Genomic DNA, 20,981 nt, shown 5'->3' on the forward strand with positions numbered 1-20,981 from the left:
AATCCACGTAGGTGAACATCGTTTCGCAGTGTCCAGTCACGATCCAACCTTTTGTCTCTTGATCTTCAAAGACGTTGAAATCTCCAGCTGGACATCCAGGGTACACTGGTCCATATTGTTTCATTATTTCTGTAGCTTTTGAAGAAGCAGTGTCGAGATTCAGTCCTGGCTCATCTAATACGATGAAGGTCTGATTCTCAAATAAAACCCAGGTCTTGTTAGGAGATTTCAGCTTCCCTTGGACCACTTTTCGGCACTTTTCCACGACACTTGGATCTGTATTTACCATGCTTACTTGCAAATCTTGAAGTCTTAATTAAAAAATAAGATTGTGATAAACGTTTTGCCACTTTTACTCCTATATAGCTCACCTTCCCACACGCACATATATTTTGTACGGGCTTTCCTAGAATGACGTCATTTGTATGAAAGAACGACTTCCGGTTCCACTATCATTGTAAAAAGAAATTTTTCCTTTTTTCTTCACAGTGAAATTTTTTGTTCAAAGTGCTTATTTTGTCAGGTGTAGGTTAAATCATTCAAGATTAATGATAGAACTTTTTATAAGCAGTTTTTAAGAGTGATGGCAACCGAAACTACGTCACAGATTTGCCGCAGGTTGTCACTTCAGATGCACTGCAGGCTCAAGTAAACATCCAAGATGGCGGCCAAACATCCCGTTTTGTTTTCTTCTCCTCCAAAACTTGACAGCTTTGTGCTGACAGAAAAACTAGGCCAAGGAACTTATGCAACTGTATACAAGGCGTATGAAAAGGTGTGTGTATGTTTGGATTATTTGTTTAGGGATTTGGCAAAACGAATCAAAGTAAAACGTAATGTTTTGTAAGATTTCTTGGAAAATGCTATCTTGCGTAAAGCTGATATTTATAGTACCAAGTCTGGCATGACAATTTCCAATCTCTTTTATTGTATTCTCTTATGCATTTCTTGTCATTATATAAAGACGTGCTATGCATTTGAAGATTTTGTTGGAAAATTTCAACTTCCGGTTTTTGTTTAGTCAGCCAACTGAAATATTAACATGATAAATAAAATAAAATGATTTTTTTTTAATGATTTAAGAGGGTGGTGTCTGTTAAACTGCAGTAAATATTGTAAAGATTCGAAGGTTGTTTTGATTGACTATTTTTCTGACTGATGATTGACTTGCTGACTGTCTAACGTCAGAGCAAGTGTCTGTCTGACTGAAGAAATGGAAGGAAGGAAGGAATGACAAATGAATGAATCAATGAAGCAATTCTTCGATTGCACGTTACATCATCGCGGCCTCTCGGGGGAGTGTTGGTGCCATTTAACAAAAGTTTTCTTGTTAGCATCCATTGTTAGCGGCACCACAATGGCTGCCATGTTTTTGTCTTTTGACTCGCTTGGGAATGCTTGCAACCCATCAATGAGTCAATGAATGAATGAATGACTTACTGAATGACAACTGACTGACTGACTAAGTAATAGACTGACTGATAATGATTGACTTGCTATTCCATTGATTTATCCTACAACTAAACTGAACTAAAGATTTTGATATTTCTTTGACAGGGAAATGGCAGAGATGTTGTAGCCATCAAATGCATACAAATGAACACCTTAACAAAATCTGCAACAGAAAATCTTTTAACAGAAATAGAATTACTAAAAAAACTAGATCACCAATATATTGTTAAATTAAAAGACTTTCAGGTAAGTGAAGTTTTAAAGTCAAGGGACTACACAGCCATTATAGATAGAGAGGAAGAATGCAAATAGGAGAATCAAGGAGAAAGGGATTTTGCCGACAACGAGAACTTTACAAAACACTTATGGGAAGGCTAAAAGTAAATCTCAACAAAATCATAACATGAACAGGGAGACCACTAATTTTCACTTCAAGCAAGGCAGCATTTAGAAAAAGCGAACTAATGCAATGGTGTAGAAAACGTAATCAAGGTATGAGTCTCAGATTTGATTCCTGGACTTCTCATCACATATCAGACAAGGTTGTTAGATCTGTGCCTTCATTCAAAGGTCTTTCTCTGGATTCTATAGTTTTCCTCCCTATAAACCTAACAAGTAAAATTCCATATTTTATATTTGATCCGAGGTTGTTTCAGAGTGTTGGTAAAAACTGGGTATTTGTCCTATGAGGGTTCTGACAAATGTTTCATTAAAAATATATTTCTAATTAATCGTTTTCCAGTGGGATGATCAATACATATTTCTCATCATGGAGTACTGCAGTGGAGGAGATTTGTCAAGTTTTATCCAAGCTAAAAGAAGATTACCTGAATGGGTAGCCAGGAAGTTTCTACGGCAGCTTGGTAAAAAAAACAATAACAAATAACTGTTATACACAGTTGAATGATATAAATTGTAAAGTATGACTAAAGTATGGTTAAAGAATATAGCCATCCCTCCCCCTCCCTGATGGAGATGTAATGGAATTTCCTAGGAATGGGGAGGGTCTGAAGATGGTCTGAGGAGGGTATATTGTGCAGCTCTAGAAAATATCAATATCTACCCCAGGGTGGGAGGGGTCTGAGGAGGGTATATTGTGTAGTGACGGAAAATACCCATAACTCACTCATGCAGTGCAGACTAGAATTTTCAAGGCCTGGAAGGAGTCTGAGGAGGGTATATATAGAGGCTTTGCACCGTCACGTGCTGGCAGCCATGACAGGAGGCAGGAACGATTGAATCAGGTCTTATCTGATTTACATGAGAAAGAATTCAGTTTCCCAGGAGAAAAAGATGCTATTGTTGTGCCTCCTGTCATGGTTGTGGTCACATGATAGTGCAAAGCCTCTATAGTATAGTGACAGAAAATACCCATAACTCACTCATCCAGTGGGACTAGTATTTTCAAGGCCTGGGGAGGGTATGAGGAAGGTATTTGCATGTGTAATAAAAAAGTCTTTACTTCCACTACAGTATGCATTAGAATTTTGAAGGCAATGTGAGGGTCCAAGGTGGGTACATGGAGTGGGACGGATAAAATCATTTATGTATATTTTTTATTTCACAGCTAGTGCACTTTGTTTTTTACATTCCCATAATATTGCGCACATGGATTTAAAGCCACATAATCTTCTTCTGTCTTCGCGGTATGACCCTATACTTAAACTAGCAGGTCAGTACCTTGTATGATCCATGTTCACTATAGCATACATTACCCATACATGACCCAGACCAAATAGGAGGGATCGGGTATTAGAAGAATCTTCTGTGAAGAGGGGGGATGGATAAGTTCTGAAACTTTATGGCTTTGGGTTTATGGCTTTCATCAATCAAATTTATGATGATGTGAGTAATTTTTGATTACCTGTAGTGATCAAAAGCAAAGACTGATCTTTTTGAAGTGGGGTGGTGAGCTAGTTGTTCTAGCGCTTTCGCACTAATTGTGGACACTTTTCGCTCGCACACACTACCACTACATTCAATATTCTACGCACACAACCCTTAATGCACATGTTGGTTTTTTTGGAGGAGAAAACTGGAGAACCAGGAGAAAACCCTCATAGCATAGGAGAGAACACATCAAACAAACTCAATTCACATGTGGCGACCACAGGGCTCGAACTGGTGACCCGAACCGTTGGACTCACAGCGGTAAAAGACGACACGTTAGCTGTGAACGCCACCCATGCTACCCATAGGGGCCAGGTGATTTAAAAAACTGGCCAATCTCACCCTGAGTCACCCCTTTATAACAAAAGGTAAATGATCCTTATTAATTCTTCTAGATTTTGGATTTGCCCAGTACTTGCATTCTGATGCTGATTCAAGGAATATCAGAGGATCACCTCTTTACATGGTAGGTCTTATATTATCTTCAATACTGTACAGTAAGTAAGGTCATTTGAGTATAATATCCTTTGAAATAATGTTTTTACATTTCAGACAATGTGTCATTCTCTTGAGAATAAGATTATTTGTTTGAGTTGTATCATATTCATATGTCTTCTCATGCTCAAAGATTAAACTTGAATTTACCTAGGTGTAACGTTTTCTGATTTCCCATGATTATTTGTTTGTTTGAATTCACCTTTTTGGTGCTAGCTTGGATTGTGATACAGTCACCAAAAAGTTTGGACATTGTTCTTGGATTCTCATACAAATATCACTGACTTTAAAGAGAAAATATATGTAGATTTCTTTACTTAGCTCTGACTTAACAGCAGTAAAGAAAAGCTTCAATCAAGCTAGAAAAATGATCATTTACTTGACAATGTATTTACAGAACTTACTAAACATTAACCAAGTAAATAGTTCTTTTAGAGTCAGTACATTTGTACGGAAATTAGAGAACAATGTCCGAACTTTTTGGTGACCGAACACAATCTAAAACAATTCATACTGTTGGACGGCTAGCGCACGAAAAGGTGAATTTTATCTATATTCATTTGTCTTAACATGCTCAAAGATGAAGGATATGCTCAAGGATATGATACTTTAGGGAATGACATGCGGTCTGTAATAGAACAACTTTATGCCCAACCTTTAGAAGTCTTTTACATGATTTCCATTTGAAATGCTATGTTCTTTAGGCACCAGAAATGATCTGTCATGAGTCATATGATGCTTCTGTTGATCTTTGGTCTGTTGGCGTCATCCTCTATGGTATTTTAAAAAGCTTTGAAATTGTATTCACAAATGAATATCAATAAATGAATGGATAAAAAGTAAATAAATGAAAATGAATGAATGAAAGAATGAGAAAATGAAATTGACCGGAGGCAAACACATGGTGTTTATGGTGAACTTTAGTATCTTGAAGAAATAAAAAAGTGAATGAATAAAAAGTGAATGAATGAAAAATAAATAGATGTAAAATGAAAAAAATGAAAAATAATTTAAATAGTTATTTTGAAAAATATAAAACTCATTATTTAATGATTAATTGCCATATCTATTGCCGCAGAAACATTATTTGGAGAAGCGCCTTTCAAATCCAGAACTTTTTCAGAACTTGAGGCCAAATTAAGATCTTCAGATCCAATCCATGTAAGTATGTTTGTTCATAGTTATGCATTATCATCAACTATTATTATCATTATAATTATCTTCTTGATTAATGCCTTATTTTAGTTTAGTTTAGTTTAGTTTAGTTTAGTTTAGTTTAGTTTAGTTTTGCTTTGCTTTGCTTTGTTTTGTTTTGTTTTGTTTTGTTTTGTTTTGTTTTGTTTTGTTTTGTTTTGTTTTGTTTTGTTTTGTTTTGTTTTGTTAGTTTAGATTTTGAAACACAGGAGAAAATCAACAAACAACCCTGCTCATATATAACACTGAGATTGCCAATCAACCACACATTGCAGTGAAGAGGTGCAACAGCTGTTATTACAGTAGAGTCCGCAATGAGAAATTCTTTTGTTTTAAGAATCATACAAGTGAGGCTATCAGGTCGATACAATGCTTGTTGTCTCATTTGCATCTCATTTGCAGCCATCCATAATAACTGCTATTCAAGCACTCTCACTACTATGTCACCTCTTCTCCTTTATGTATCATTATTATCTATAGTAAACTATTAAGCTGAAAACATATTTATTCTAATTTTTTTTCTTTTTCCTTAGTTACCCTTAGGTTCCAAGGTCTCTTCAAACTGCCAGGATCTCTTATTATCGTTATTACAAAGAGATCCAAAACAAAGAATCACTTTTGAGGCATTTTTTGCACATCCTTTTATCGACATGGAACACATGCCTTCATCTTCGTGCCTTGAGAAAGCGGTAAGTCCATCATTATTTATCTTGTTTACAAATATGTGTACTAATGTTTTGCACACACTGCTGGCATTGTGATGTTATGTGTCATATAATTTATGTATGTTATATGTAATCTCTGACATCTTTCTCCAACCATTTGAACAACAGATTCAAGGGGGTTGAAAATCCTTTAGCCACACCTCTTTAAATGACTTCCAATATGTTTCAATGAGCATAGCTAATGTTTTTTAACCCTGGAGTCATCCCCCCCCCCCCCCCCCCCCCTTCCCAGGATACAGTCGGGAAAAGTAGAGTTCAGTTCTGCTCCTCACAATGATCATGGTAATGCTGCAATGCTGCTGTAAGACAAGTTTTTAGTGTGTTGCATTAGGCAATTTCTTGTTCAACTTGTCTTGCAATAGAATCATAAGACAAGTTGAAAAGAGCATTGCCTAGTTAAACTATGTCTTCAGACTGAATTAAACTCAAAATCAAAACCAAGTGTGAATCTTGTGTTGTAGGCTGATTTAGTGAGTCAGGCTGTTGCTTTGGATCAAGACAAAGAATACAAAGATGCAGCAAAACTTTACTCTCAAGCTATGGAATACTTTTTACCTGCAATAGAATGTAAGTGTGCATAGATATTTCTACAACATTTTTTGTTCCTTGTGCAGAATGTTTTTCAGCTGAATCAAGTCTTCAATAGAATTCTTTCTGGCTGACAGCTTATGGTGGTCAGTGTTTGACCACCATGTGGAGCAGATATATTGATGGGATTCAAAGACATTTTTCAGCTGATAATAACAAGCCTTATGGAAGTTTCTTTATTATTTTATCTTCATCTTTAGATGAAAAAGATCCAGTTAAAAAAGATGCTTTGAGAAAAAGGGTAAGTATATCACAGCTTAGTCTTAACGTTTCCCAATTTCAGTTCACGTTACATTTCCTTTTGTTACATTCCTTTCTTTTTTCTGAAGGGGCTGGCAATGCTAAACTGTTTGCATTGAACTTTTTCAGGTGAATGAATACATGAGTCGGGCAGAAGATCTGAAACAAGCTCTTAAGGCAAGGACACAGAGGGTACCAGGAAAAGATTACACAAGTACACCAGACCAGTTGCTAGGTAATAGAGAGTATTGATTGGTTGCCTGGTAACAAAACCAGTTGCTAGGTAATGTGAGTTATTGATTGGTTGCCTAGTAACAAAACCACTTCGTAGGTGATACAGAGCAACAAACATGACCTACCAACTAACATAATTCAGACATTGCTGGCTTGGTTAATTCATTTTAACTTCATGTTCCAGCACAATTTTCAAGGAGTAATCCTCAGTTAAAAGATGCTCTTCATCTCGCTGAAATTGCTGAAATTAGGGTAAGTTCTCGTGGGAGAGAAAAAGTACGAGCAAAAACCTCTGTCATCTTTCCCCACAGCGAGACTATTACACAAACTATTACCAACAAAGCCAGTTGTGTTTTCACTGTGACACGACACAGCAAACTCATTGTACGCAAATAACGATATACTTTGAACCAAACACAATGCGCGAGATCACTGCTCAACCAATGAAAATGCTCAGACGTGGCACCATCACGATGACGACACGCCTTTTCCGTGTTTTATCAATCTGCAAAACTGCGCTATAGAGGTTTTGCACCATCAGGTCCCCACACCCATAATACTGCTTGGGCTTCCTGTGGTTAGATGGCAGAACAATAAAATCCCCCCGGGAAAGTCCCTTTGCTCTCGTGAATTCTTTCTCGTGTAAAACTACAGTATTATATTGTTCCTGCCGTCTAACATGGCTGCCTAAGTTTTGTTGCCAATCGTTTTCCAGGACGAACATGGAAATTTCTCGGGTGCTCTACAACAGTACCAAGTGGCTTTGCACAACTTACTACCTTTACTGGCAGGTATGGGCTTCAGTGTGGTCACACTACAAAGCTAACTAACCACGATGTAAAAAGAAAACTTTACCAATCAGGACAGAGAATCAGTTACATATTGATCTCAGCCAATCACATGCGTTGTTTCTTTCCCACGGTTGTTGACAACATCTAAGTTCTGTTAAAATATACAATCAGATCTGCTCTTGATTGACTGAAGTTTGGTTTCAGTTCGAACGCTTTGTTTTCAATCTACATTATGATTGTTAAATTAAACTTGGTAAAATTAAAAAAGCTCCCATTTTACCTTCCAACCCAGTCCCCTACCAAATGGTGGTGTGTATCTCTTTTTATGAGAATAATAGTTGTCACACACACTCCAATTGATAGATGATCAAGATCGATTGAGACCCTATTTTGCTTGTGTATCATATCCAGAACAGATTCATTAATTCCAGTTCAATTTTTTTAGCGATGCCAAAAGGGACGTACAAGGATGCTTTACTGTCAGAGGTGTGTTGAAATGTATTTCGTCGTACTCTTATATATATCTGACTTTAACGTTCTTTCATTGTCTGTCTATCCGCCTTCCTGTGTCCGTCCGCCTCGCCGCCCGTCCGTCCTTCCGTCCGCTTGTCTGTCCGTCGGTCTGTCGGTCTGTCTGTCTGTCCGTCTGGCTGTCCTTTTCTTTCTACATTAGACTATCTATCTATTTGTTCCCTCGTATGTCTATTATTGGCAATCTGTCCTCCAGTCTATCTGTCTGTCAACCCTACTATTTATACGTATCTGTCTGTCGATTGCTGAGTCAGTCAGTCTGTCTGTGCGCGCGTCTATTTGTCAGTCAGTGTCTGTCTGTCTGCCTGCATCTCTGCCTTTTTTCTCTCTGCTTATCTTTGAATCTGTTTATCCGTCTTTCCCTCTGATATTAAACTAAAGAAGCATTCATTGCGCAACTTAGGAGCAATAGCGGCAACGAATGTAGATAACAGCTTATTTTTTCCTTAATTTAAATTCACAGATAGACAGATACATGAGGAGGGCCGAAGAACTCAAGCTTTTCCTCAAGGTACAGTGTGCGCATTTTGTCATTTGGATCCTGTGCATTGTTCCCTTGAGTCTGCTGTATTTGTAACCCACATTAAATAAAGATACTGATGATGTTGATGATGGTAAATGATGGTAGTTATGATGATTATAAAAATGGGTGTAAAAATCCTGCAAAGAATCATCAATTTCCCCATTTTAAATCCTCCTAGTTATTTTAAGGTGTAGAATTGAAGAGGCTAAGATCATCAATTTTTTTTCCCTCGAGCCTCTCTTGCCCTCCAAGGTTCCGCGGTTTAACTCCCAGAGACTCGCCTAGACCCTGAATACATAGCTGTACCTTATCATGCGCTTGAGGGCACTGGAAAATTGAAGAGGCTAAGATCGTCACATTTTATTCCTTCGAGTTCCTCTCTTGCCCTCCAAGGATCCGCGGTTTAACTCCCAGAGACTCGCCTAGACCCTAACTACATACCCTGAATACATAGATGTACCTTATCATGCGCTTGAGGGCACAGGAGAATTGAAGAGGCTAGGATCGTCAAATTTTACTCCCTCGAGCTCCTTACTTGCAATACAAAATTTCGCGGTGTGACCCCCAGCCTAGACCCTGAAGGTACAAAGACGTACCTTATCATACGCTGGAGGGCATGTCCGCGCCAAATCAACAGGCTAATTAATTATAAAGCACCCAATACTTTATTCTGTGCATCCTATTTAGCCGGTTTTTCATTTCTCCTCAGCTTGCGGGTCAACAGAGCCAGGCCCAAAGGGTTGAACAACAGGAAGATCCGTCGAATCAAAGTGAGTACTTGGGGGGGGGGGGGGGGGGGGGGGGAGTATTTTGGTTATACTAAAATGGGGAGTATTTTGGTTAGAACTGTGGAAAATGGGGTGATGAGAATTTTGCCGACTTCTTGGCTAGCTATAAATTATCTAATTGTTTTTAAAAATAATGTCACAATATTGCGATGTCCAGAGCATTAGAGGGTCTGGGTAGAGGTCAAAATCAGGGCTGCCGGGCTTCCTGTGGCAAAGTCTTGAAGTATAATCTACTTGTACCCCTTCACTACCTCCGCGGGCCAAACCGACATTGTTTTTACCCTATTAACCCCAAATAAACCAAGAGGTTAAAATCATGGCTGCCGGGCTTCCTGTGGCGAAGTCTTGAAGATAACGCTCGTATCCTTTCTTTACCCCCGCGGGCCTTACACTATAAAGCCCCAGAAATAAACCAATCGGTAGACCCTTTGTAAATTTTCAAAGCCTAATTTAAAACAAATTTATTATTTTTCATTGATAGTAGTATTCCTAGTTTCGAATTTCTCTGTCGAATTTGCGTCGTTTTGATCTCATTTCATGTTTAAAGCGTTTTTGGATTCATTTTGCACTATTCCGGCCATTTCGTAAGTTCTTCTAATCTCTTTCAACAATTTTTTAAAATTTGGTGGACTCATAAATTTAGTTGCAAATCCGGCAGAATGTGGACCGTCTTAAAAGTCCTCAGTCCCGACTCTATATCATTCTGTTTTGTATTATTTTTCGTATACTCGTTTTCTCGAAAACTAATAACAGTAGTGGACTTGTAGCACGTTTAATCAGAAGACCCAGAGACCTTGATGAAAGCCCCGGGTAAAGTCTGGCTAGCGTCTATCGAGCAATTCTTACAGCCATTCCAAACTGCCCTTCAAAAATGCCTAGCGCCATAGCTAGAGGTGTATCCGATCCAGGAGCACATAAGCTTCATGCCAGATGTTGACTATTTTACTCACACTCATGACAGGGCTTAAAAATACTTCAAAACCTGATCCTTACATAATGCGCAGCACTTTGCGGTCTATAAATATACCAAGAGAGGGATGAAAGGCGACTGTTGGGGACTGTCATCTCGCTGTTGGAATCTCGAGATGAGAAAGCCGTAGAAATCTCAAGCATTTGTTCTAAAAGCTTGAAGAGATTTTAATGGATTTTACAGAAACGAACGCTTGTATTGTTTTTTGATATGATTATCTAGCCTCAGGGTTCGCACAGTACATCGGGCGTGCTCATCAAACGTCTTTGAACTAGACATTTCTTTCTTGATTATGTCATTGTTAGGTGGCGATGGGGTATTTTGATCTGATTAATGAATGGATTTCTAGAATGCCAGCTGTTTTTCCCCGAATGACTCCACTCAAATGTACTTTTAATGCGCCATACATAAACTTTAGGGCCTATTTGCACTTGAACTACTGTCTTGTATTATTCCTGTCTTGGACTTTTTTAATAATACTTGCGAAAAAATCTCAATTAAAAAATGTTTGTTCGACGAGAGAATGCTTTTACGTTTCAAGAGCCCTCTACGAATTGTTACGATAAATTAAAAGTTTACACAAACAGTTCAATAAAGTTATCTTTATTTGATCTAAGAGATGACCAAACTCGTTAGCTATTAATTATAGTTCACAGCTTTATTTGTTTGTAAAAACTATTATTAAGCACTCTAACAACGCTCTCCAGAAGAATTTGGCGTTCGACTCTATTTAATCTATTTTTTTCCAGTGCTTCGAAATTTCACAATTGGAAGTTGCAATAAAATGTATCATTCAAACATATCTGACGGAATATCGATTAAAAATAATCTAGAGTTATGGGAGATTCAGATATCGAAAATTATTTTTTTAACTAGCTTTCAAGAGCTTACGAGAAAAACTGCTATTTGTTTCGGTTAACTCTTCCCTTTTAAGGAAGTTTCCAACACCGAAATGGCGGAGCTAAATCTTGAATTTTTAAAATAATTATGCTAACTTCCTTCCTTTCCAGTTGCTTCGACACTTGTCTTATAAAAAATAAAGGAAGTTAAGAACCACTGAAAGTTTTTGTTTTATGGAAAAATGTTTGTACTATGTTTGTACCGGAAAGAGAACTTCAAAATGGCTGTCTCAGAACGTCAGCTACACTCGAAGAATTGAAAAAGAACAAAGAAAACAAAACGTGGCGATTATTTTTAAACATAGAAACAGCAAAAATAAACCTCTTTAGGTTTAAAGAACACTCTGAGAAGAGTAAATATGGTCGCTACTTTAGAAAGATAGGAAAAGGAAACCTGAAAAGTATTGACGGAAACGGCAAATTTAGACGAAATTGTTTTTTTTGACACTTAATTTATTATACAAATCACAATAATCCAAACCATTGTCCGAACAAAATAATCCCACGTTTAAACAAAAAACCGCAAGAATTCAAAAGGAAATCAAAGCGATATTTCAAAAATGGGAAAAAAGCGACAAAATTAAAACCAAAAAATAAAGGTTTAGACTCAGTTCGGGGTCAAATTCTTGATTGACGTATTCCAGAAACCATAAATAAGACGAAGGAAAATGGTTCGTGTCAATCATTGAACGAGTGGGCTGACGTTTTACTGAAGTTGTTGTTTTAAAATCCTTAACACAAGGAGAGTGATAGATCATGGGCTACCTCATGGGTAGTATCAAGGGCCATTGTTTTAGGCATATTTCGAAAGACTAATCCATGATTAGAGATTTAGGATTAAGACATTGATATTTTATTAATCTCCAAGTGCTGATCATGTCTTAATTTGATCAGTGTAGTTCACTGTCGTAAAAATTTTTTTTACGATTCAGGTGTTTTTGCTGCATGGATATAAATATTTGATGTCTTTCTTCAAGCATTATTTTTTCGAAAGACAATTCTGAGCTCCGCAATGAAAAAAAAAAACTATTGCTTTTGCCTTACGTGATTTTCTTAGTAAACAAGCTTTTGAAATCTTAATTTAAAACATATTTGGACTAAATTTGCAGCTAAATATATTAAAGGCATATTAAAGACATAAACACAAAGATTTCAGACGTCCTTAGTGCTAATATTTAAAACACAACATACTCACAAAATGAATGTTTTGTCTTTGTTTAAAATTCTATTAAAATTTGGTACAAAATTGTTTGATAAACATTTTTCTCTTGTTCACGGTTTTTTTACAGTAAATGCTAGCCGGAAATTATGCTAGTATTTTATGTTTTGTCTTATATAATTGTTGTTGTTTTCTTCTTCTCTTTCTTCTTTTTTCTTCTAGGGAGGGAGGAGAGAGGTGGGGAGGAGGGAGGAGGGGAGGGGAGGGAGAGGGGGGGGGGGAGGGGGAGGGGGGGGAGTGAGAGGGGGGCGGCGGGAGGGATAGCAGGCGGCGATGGAGGAGCCGGGGCTCAGGTTGCGGGGGGGAAGGAGAGAGGGGAAGTGAGGACGCGAGGAGTATAGTGCGTGCGGTCATTCTGCTCTGGCACTTCCTCTCCTTCCTTCTCTTCTGTCTCCTCTTCTCTTTCTCCTTCTTTCCCTTCTTCTCTTTCTCCTTCTCCTTCTTCTCCTCCTTCTTCTCCTCCTTCTCCTTCTCCTTCTTCTTCTTCTTCTTCTCTCCCTTCAGTAGAGCTTTACCTAGTTCATTTGATATGGTTTTACAAAGGTGTAAATTGCAGTTCTCGATTTATTCAAATTTGCACCTTTTAAAAACCCCTTTAACACCATCTTTCATTCTATACTGCAGGTTGTGTTCTTCAGTAAGATCACTTTATTTCTTTCAAGACAAATTAAAAAAGAAAAACGATGTGACGACAGAGTCATGGATGGACAACTATGAACTGGAAAAAAGGAACAATTAGCTAGGCATGTACATTATTGTAAATACAAAGAAATATATTTGTACATAGGTACTTATTCTAGGTGTAGCAAGGGTGAATTTATTGAAAGGGTATAAAGGAAAGGAACAGAAATTCCAAAATTAAAACTACCAATTATTCATTTGAGGTGCTAAGTTGCCAGACTTACTCAGCTCTCTAAAAAAAATTCTAGATTTGCCCTCGGAAATTCGTTTAGAAAATTATATTCAGTGCATTCTAACATTACAGCAAGAAGTAAATTTTTCACATATTTCTTCAGGGAAATTTAGTCAAAAAATGTATTTTCGGTCAAATTATATTTTTACAAATTGATTTAAAACATTAATGAATGATAAACAAAATGTTGAGTTCTAGTTTCTTTATCCAGCCATTGAGGAGTACACTTCACTGCAGAAGTGAAGAATCATATATATATATGATAGAGCAAGTTAATTTTTTTCTCCTAAACTTAAAGCATGAGAATAATCGATAGTTGCGAATCAGGTTTATGGTGAATTTGGGTTGCCTAACCCGATGTTAAGAAGCCCCTAGGGAAGGCATTTCTGTATCACAACCTCGCTTGCCCTAAAGCGCAGTATAATTTATCCAGTCTCAAAAGAGCCAAGCGTGGCTCGTGGAATCAACGACGAATCGTAGAAATCCATTTAATTGCATGAGGTAAATTCATTTAGGAAGCCATTTTGATGTCGTCTTTGATGAATCGAAAACCAATTATGTGCTTTGAGTTTTTTCTGCGCTCAAAATAAATTCAAACTTATGGAGAAAACTTAGAATTGAAATAAGAAAAATGTGCATGGCATCGATGTTTTATTCCGAAAGCTTGAAAGTTGAAATTAAGCAATTTATTTTAAACATTTGTTCATTGGCAAAGGGCTGTCGAGTATGCTGGAAACGAGTATGTTGACGCTTTTATGTGACAACGTAAAAAGACAATTTTACCATGTGTACAAGAAGACATTTTTTCGTGTAAATCGAGTGTTAAAACGATGTGCGATATGTTTTTGACTCAACGGGCGTGTGTTTTGCAATTACTTGCAAGTTCCTATCATATTCTTCATTCAGGAAAGAGCATAATATAACGAATAAAATGTCTGTAAATGACATACAGGTCAGGCATAGCTCTTATAACTAATATCGAATAGTTTGTAGAACAGATTGATTATAAATTTCCACGCAGGGAATCTAGCAAGACTTCGGTTTCCTTACTTGCGATGAAAGACACCCTGGAATTTGATAACTCCTGATTATTTTCTTCAATGTCCGACTTGAAATTTTAAAAGCAATTATATAACTTGGGAAACATTAAGACTCATTTTTGTTCAGCACAAAACCAAATTATTTTATTAAGAAGATACGACTACGACGAGTTGTTTTCTAGCACTGTTTTGAAAATGATGCAATATTAAGACAAAATTTTACAACGTTTTTACTCGATTTTAAAATAGATAATATTGTCTTTCGTAGCTAAAAGCTTGTTGCATTGACCTTTAGGAAGCTTACTTGCTCAAACAAGATTTTATCAGTACTAAAATTAACTGGTACTCGCAGACAAAATAAGGAAAAGCGTCACTCATCGAGGACTAAGTGATGAGAGGCGATGACAAGGGTTCTTCAAATTTGGATTGCGAAAAACATTTCGATGGTCTTTGAGAATGCATCATCTTGATATTAGCTGTTCAGAAGAACGTCTATTTTTGGTTCGTTTGGCGTTATAAAATTTCAGTCCTGGTTTAAATGTTACTAGTTTATTATATCAGGATGATTAGAGGTTGAATAAAATGATTGAATTTGTTTATATAAACTACAAATTAACTTTTCATTTAACTGCAAAATTTCAATCTTATCTTTTGACGCTTATTAAGAAGATTTATGAATTTTCAGTAAAATGAAAGTCGTTTTTTTCTTAAAACATTAATGAAAATTGGACTTTCACTGATATAATAGCGATATTGTCATTTTTGAATGAGGAAAAAACCGAAGTATTAGTCATTCTAAAGGCCGGTTTAGACGGCACGATTTTCGCCTACAACTATCGTATACAACGCTCTCGCGCCATCCTACAACTCGAGTCGTAGGCGTGTAAATCAAGCCTACAACTCGCCTACGACAGACGCGAGCGTGTTGTAAACGATAGTTGTAGGCGAAAATCGTACCGTCTAAACCAACCTTAATAAGATATTTTTGGATGGCAAAACTCGCTTAAAAGCAATCGTTTCAGATTTTGGACGTAATTATTTTAAAGAGCAAGCTTTGGATGCATTTCGTTGATAGACGCCGAACTTAAATAAAATAATCTTTTCAGGCATCATCATTAATCTTTACCAGATAATATAACCAGAAACGATCAGAAAATTCTAGAAAATAGAAAAATAATGTCATAGAAAATGAAGGAAAAAAAAAAAAAAGAGAGAGAAAAAAAAGAGATATGTAGTCAAATATAATCAATTTTTTTCCCGCCTAAAGTGTTTCCTCGCGTAAAAGACTACGGATGCGTCGCTGTTGGATTTCCCGCCATTTTTCATTCTTAGCACGTGTTTTAAAAACATCTTCCATCTTTGCAGTTTCTTTGCTTATTTTCATCAAAAAATATAATTTTCAATACCTTTTTCAGTACATCTTGATTTTACATCTTCTTATAATCGAAGTTCTGATCGTGCAAAGCCGAAAAAAATACTTGAATGAGCACAGTATGATATTCGGAGTCCACTTGTCATCACATTTGGAGCCGGTTCCGTCCCTTGAGAGTTTGATAAAACCCAGCTCGACCAAAGCACACCCTTTTGGCAGATCATATACAAGCATGGTAAAAGGATTAGTCTGTCTATCCAACGTACTTAAATTCTACTTCCATGGTTTTATTAGTATAAACATTTGACGTTTCAGCACCACAAATTTTACAGCCTGAGTCCGTGAACTATGAACATTTTTGGCTATGATTTCCTTCTGTAAAGGTTTTTGTAATATTAAGACGTGTATCTTTTCTTGAAATCTTAAGTTTTGGAGTGTCTTCGCCATCGTTTTAATTTTATTAGTTTGACATTAGGATTCGATAAAATCATTCGATAAAGTCTGAGAACGAGAATTTAAAACCTGCATCACCAATTCAATTTTAAAGACCTTTTCCAGTTATGTTGAAAGATAGGGAATATATAGTCAAGTTTCTTTTTTCCGTCAAGTTCAACATCGAAAATTGTTATTTTCAGAAGGCTAGGCTTAGACTTGTAAAAGGCAGACCGGAAGAGGTTGACTATTAGAGGTCAATTCTGTACATGGATAATGAGCAAATGTTTGTACTTCGCATCAAGCTGCTGACAAAAAGGAAGTGGTTGCTGCACGAATATCGTAAACCCCTCAGAACGACAAACAAACTACAAAAAAACTTGGCCGATGTGATAATAAAGTTTAACTTAATTTCAGCGATTGGTAATGGAGTTTATTTTTGATAGCAGAGAAGGTAGATCCGAACTCGCACGAGTTTCGCAGCTTGAGATGATATTCGATCAGTTTCAAATGCCCCTAGCTATTTCCATGAACTTTTTCACCCCTAAACGACTTTCAAATTGCTGCTTTATACACTGGCTACAATCACTTGTTCCTCGCATTATCGTTATCCATAACGTATGCATGCCATCGACTGAGCAATCAGTTTGTGGCCCTAATTCGCTAGGGTGCCGTAGGGGGTGTGACAATACAACCCTACTCTTACCTAATCGTCACACACAAAATTTCCATGTTGAAGTGAGCTATTCTCTGCTAATACTCCATATAGAAAGTATATTGATCATTGCAATGATAAAGTAATCGTAGTTTCCGACAAAAGGACAAATATATTTTAGTCTGAAGTGTACTTCATATAGTTATGTATTATTTTTTAAAGCTCAGCTCTCTTTCCAAGGATATTCCTAATTTAGATCTATATGTACCAGTAATTGGCACTAATAATCGACAGCAACACAGTGATACGCTAATAAGCGTCAAAAAACGCTTAAAATATTTGTAATTAAATTAGAAGAAAAGAACGTCTCAACGAGTCCATTTTAAGGTTATCAGGATGAAACAAGAATAAGCTTACGAGTGCTTGGGGATGGAAACTTGGATTACCAACTGGCTTACATATCATTGACTGGAGTAATTAAGATTTTTCGTACTGCGGGAGATGCCTGATTGCATTTTACTTAAAATCCTTAAACGCTATTTGATTGAAAGACCATCTGAGCGTGTTGTTAATTTGCTTTGATCTGTGCCCATTCGAAATGTCATTTCTAATTATCTCTTTTGAGGGAAAATAACTATAGTACGTTAAGAGCGAAGACCGACTGCGAACATCGAGTTTTGGCACGCTTTTCATCAACTTTTATCATTTACTCTCTTACACCCCTCGTTATTCATTTTCTATGTTCTTTCTCCCATTTAATAGAAAAATTGTCTCACAACTATCGAGAAATCACAATTCTATTCTTGTTTATGAGACGACAATGAGCCGTTTTCCGTATTTCTCGCCTTTCACGAACTGCCCGCAAAAAACGGTGCTGTTTTCTCTCTGTCGTCGTTAGCACTCAAAGGAGCTCAGTCAAAAGTATTATTTTTCATTGTTTTACGACTTTTCTTTCTGTTCTCAATTACAACACCAAATAAATTAAAAGCTAAAGGTTACTATATGTCTGGCAATATTTTCGTATAATTTTTTTTTCCATTTCTCGCAAAATATTCCGGCGTCATATAAAAGAATAGTTTGCAAAGTGAAGAAATTCGAATCGAACGCTTAGGCGCGTATTCTCCACAAGAACGAGTTTTTTCTGACGTTTTTCAAGTGTTTTGACCAAGACGTTTTTCGAGGGAAAAAAATCAGGGTTAGAGATAACATCTCTCCTCTTAAGTATGGATATCCCAGAAAATCTGAGCAGGTAACCCCAACTATTAACACATCGTTCTGCTAAGACTACGCGTAAACTCAATAATCAAAACAGATTGAGATACCGATTGTATCACGAAAGTCAATTTGAAATCCAAGATTTTTTGAACCCTTGACAGAAAGTGGGGATCAATCGTCGACACGGCTTACTCTCCGTCGTATCGAAACTCTTACAATTAGCAAGTTTTAAAATTTAGAACCGATTACAGGCAAAAAATACCTTTGTTGTATGTTTTTATTTTCGTATTTTATAATTATAAGTTGTATTCATAGATTAATATTTTTTGCTTCAAGGATTCGTTCTTATTTTTGACGCATTGCAAGAATAGTTGTTTATTGAACCAATTATTCAGGAGTTCAGTACTTTGGGGACAATGTTTTGCTAGTACACGTTGTGTACCCTATCTAGAGCCATCACATCCAAGGTAAGACTATTATTTTGCCTCTGCAAGGGACCGATGTCTAAGTCATTTTCGAACGGAAATAAGAATCAACATTGTCTCCTTTCCTTCCCCAGACTAATTCTAATCCTAATTCTCGCAATAATTATTTGACTTCGAGTTAATTAAGAAGTGTTTGGCTTATTAGAAAAAGTCTTAGGAGCCTTGGTTGTAGCGGTGAAATCTCTTCAAGTCGCGCGAAAAGAATGATTTTGGGAACCGAACTCGAGAATGACATCAGATTTTCGCCGTGTTTCTTTAACCTCGGAGACCGGCCTAGAAATCTCGGGACATCAACACACTTGAACAGCGCTGTGTCAAATTGTAATTAAAAAAGCTTTCGAACTTCTTTGTTCTAATCCAGGTCGGGTCTTAATATCAAATCAAACGAAAAATGCAAATAAAGTCAGTTATATTTACAGATCATTGTTTTTGATAATTAAGATAAATTCCATGATGTAGTTTCCTGACAAGTCTATGTACAAGTGCTTTGATACAAATCGTCTTTGCTTCTAATATACAATCAATTACACATGTCCAAAGTTCAAATTAAAAAACTCCATTCTCTAAGAATCATTTGGAAACGCTAAAAATTCAAATAACACTGACATCCCTCTACAATTATAAATAATCGCTACTACATCTAGCAAAGCTCCCATCTGCTAACGCCAAGGAATACAATGGCAAGAGCCGTGTAGATACTCAATCGAGATAAATTTTCCCTTGATTCGCTATTGCCTGAGTTAACTCGCTGTACGTTTTGAGTGGGCCTATTCTTTGGGGTCACACTTTTAGTGACTCGAGTCCCGAAGCAAAGAGCTTGTTGATGCGCTCGTATACCACGACAATGCGGTTCTTCGTAGCCATCGCACTCGCACTCGTTCAACCCGTTTCCCAATGGCAAAGAGAGTAGAAGTTTTTGTGCTCTCTTGCAGTCTTTAGAGCATTCGAGTCCCGAAATAAGCCGACTACACTTTCTCAAAAAATACTGTTGTGCACCATTGCATTGTTCATCTTTCGAGCATAATTTTCGTATTTCAGTGCAACCTGGTTTAGAGTCATTTCGAGGGCCGTTCACAGCCATGTCAACACACTTCGCCATCCTCGCCTTTACAGTCAAACATATCGAGTCCCTGTTAACGCACTCACAACTTTGTAGAAGCCTTCCTTCGGGTCGGGAAGTGAGGTTGTAAATCGCTTGAGAGCAAAACGTCGGGCAAACCTTATCAGCTGGTCCTGTTATTTGCTCAGTTTGAAAATCATAGCCAAGATGTTTACTGCATGGCTTTTTACCACCGAAGACTCGATATAAATAAATTCCACAGTTCGTAAAGTCTTTTATGCATTGCTTTCTCGCTCTCATACAGTCTATTGTACGGTTGACCAAGGTGTCTCCATCTTCACTTAAAGAGCCAGAAGACATTAGAATCAAATATGTAGCTAGCCCAAGCAATTTAGTATCTACAGAGGGCATTTCGTAGCCGAAAGTGTACAGTGTCACACACCGCTCGCTGGGCTGTGAACTCGAAATATTGTCCAGTGTAAGCCGATGCCTCAATTTATAGGCACGAATGATCGCCTGATTACTTGACACCGCTAGGAAACTCGATGAAGAATTACATTGACTTGACCAATCAGACAGCTCGTTGGTCGTGTGGCGAAACCCGATCGCGGGGCTCACTGCAAGGTTCGTTATAAGCCATATCGATGTCTCTCTTGTGGACTCTATTGCGTATATTTCCTGCTTAAAAGATGGACTTAAGACCAATACTGTGAACCTCTTAGATGGTCGTGTTTTAGGGTTCTGGTGGGGGACAGAACACAGAGAAAGCCCTGGATAGGTGTTTTTAACGCGGCTGTAACGTAATACACCGTTGTGGGTGGTCAAAAGAGAAGTACCAAACTGATTTATTTATTTGCTGGAATCTGATTGGCTGGCTTGCGCTCAAGTTCGAAAAAGTGATGAAACCTGCATTCCTGTAGTTCAGCGGCTATACTTGTCAGACTAGTAAAGTACTTTTGCAAGGCCTGTACTTCTCGAAATGCAGAGTATTCACTTAACTGAAAATAAGTTCAGTTTTCATTGGTGTTTATTCTTTAATGTTTTCAAACAAATAGGCTCCGAGATATGTTTTTGAATTCAAACCGCAAGACCGGCTGGCGTGGATGGTTGGGAAATAAGTGAGTTTTCTTATTCCATTATCGTAGATTTTTTCGTGCCCCGATTGGAGCTTGTGAAACAAAAGAGCCTGATATATAATAATTCGCAATGCTTGGTCAAGAGCTTTGTATGAGAGGATCAAGGACGAGATTAACAAAAACGTGATCCTCTT

General features: G+C 37.3%; 2 protein-coding genes across 3 annotated transcripts; one reads left to right on the forward strand and one right to left on the reverse strand.

Annotated features, from left to right (window-relative positions):
- Positions 1-648: 648 nt before the first annotated feature.
- LOC116291600 (serine/threonine-protein kinase ULK3) lies at positions 649-13,422 on the forward strand. 2 transcript variants are annotated; one of them, XM_089037514.1, is made up of 17 exons: positions 649-775; positions 1,558-1,698; positions 2,195-2,315; positions 3,020-3,124; positions 3,738-3,808; positions 4,542-4,614; positions 4,916-4,998; positions 5,565-5,720; positions 6,218-6,323; positions 6,545-6,585; positions 6,714-6,819; positions 7,003-7,070; positions 7,534-7,609; positions 8,055-8,095; positions 8,604-8,651; positions 9,373-9,433; positions 13,164-13,422. In XM_089037514.1, the coding sequence occupies exons 1-17, from the start codon at positions 662-664 to the stop codon at positions 13,178-13,180; spliced, it is 1,428 nt and encodes a 475-aa protein (XP_088893640.1). In that variant the 5' UTR covers positions 649-661; the 3' UTR covers positions 13,181-13,422. The 2 variants fall into 2 exon arrangements, with proteins under 2 accessions (XP_088893640.1, XP_031554637.2); XM_031698777.2 differs by lacking the exon at positions 649-775 and having other exon boundaries at positions 1,562-1,944.
- Positions 13,423-18,427: 5,005 nt separating this feature from the next.
- On the reverse strand, positions 18,428-20,281 carry LOC116291601 (growth arrest-specific protein 1). Its single transcript, XM_031698780.2, has one exon. The coding sequence runs from the start codon at positions 20,120-20,122 to the stop codon at positions 19,292-19,294; it is 831 nt and encodes a 276-aa protein (XP_031554640.1). The 5' UTR covers positions 20,123-20,281; the 3' UTR covers positions 18,428-19,291.
- Positions 20,282-20,981: the final 700 nt, after the last annotated feature.

The sequence above is a fragment of the Actinia tenebrosa genome, unplaced genomic scaffold (genome assembly GCF_029948245.1).
Source record: "Actinia tenebrosa isolate PJP-AT-01 unplaced genomic scaffold, QUT_ActTen_1.0 PGA_scaffold5__44_contigs__length_20552954, whole genome shotgun sequence".
Lineage (NCBI taxonomy): Eukaryota > Metazoa > Cnidaria > Anthozoa > Actiniaria > Actiniidae > Actinia > Actinia tenebrosa.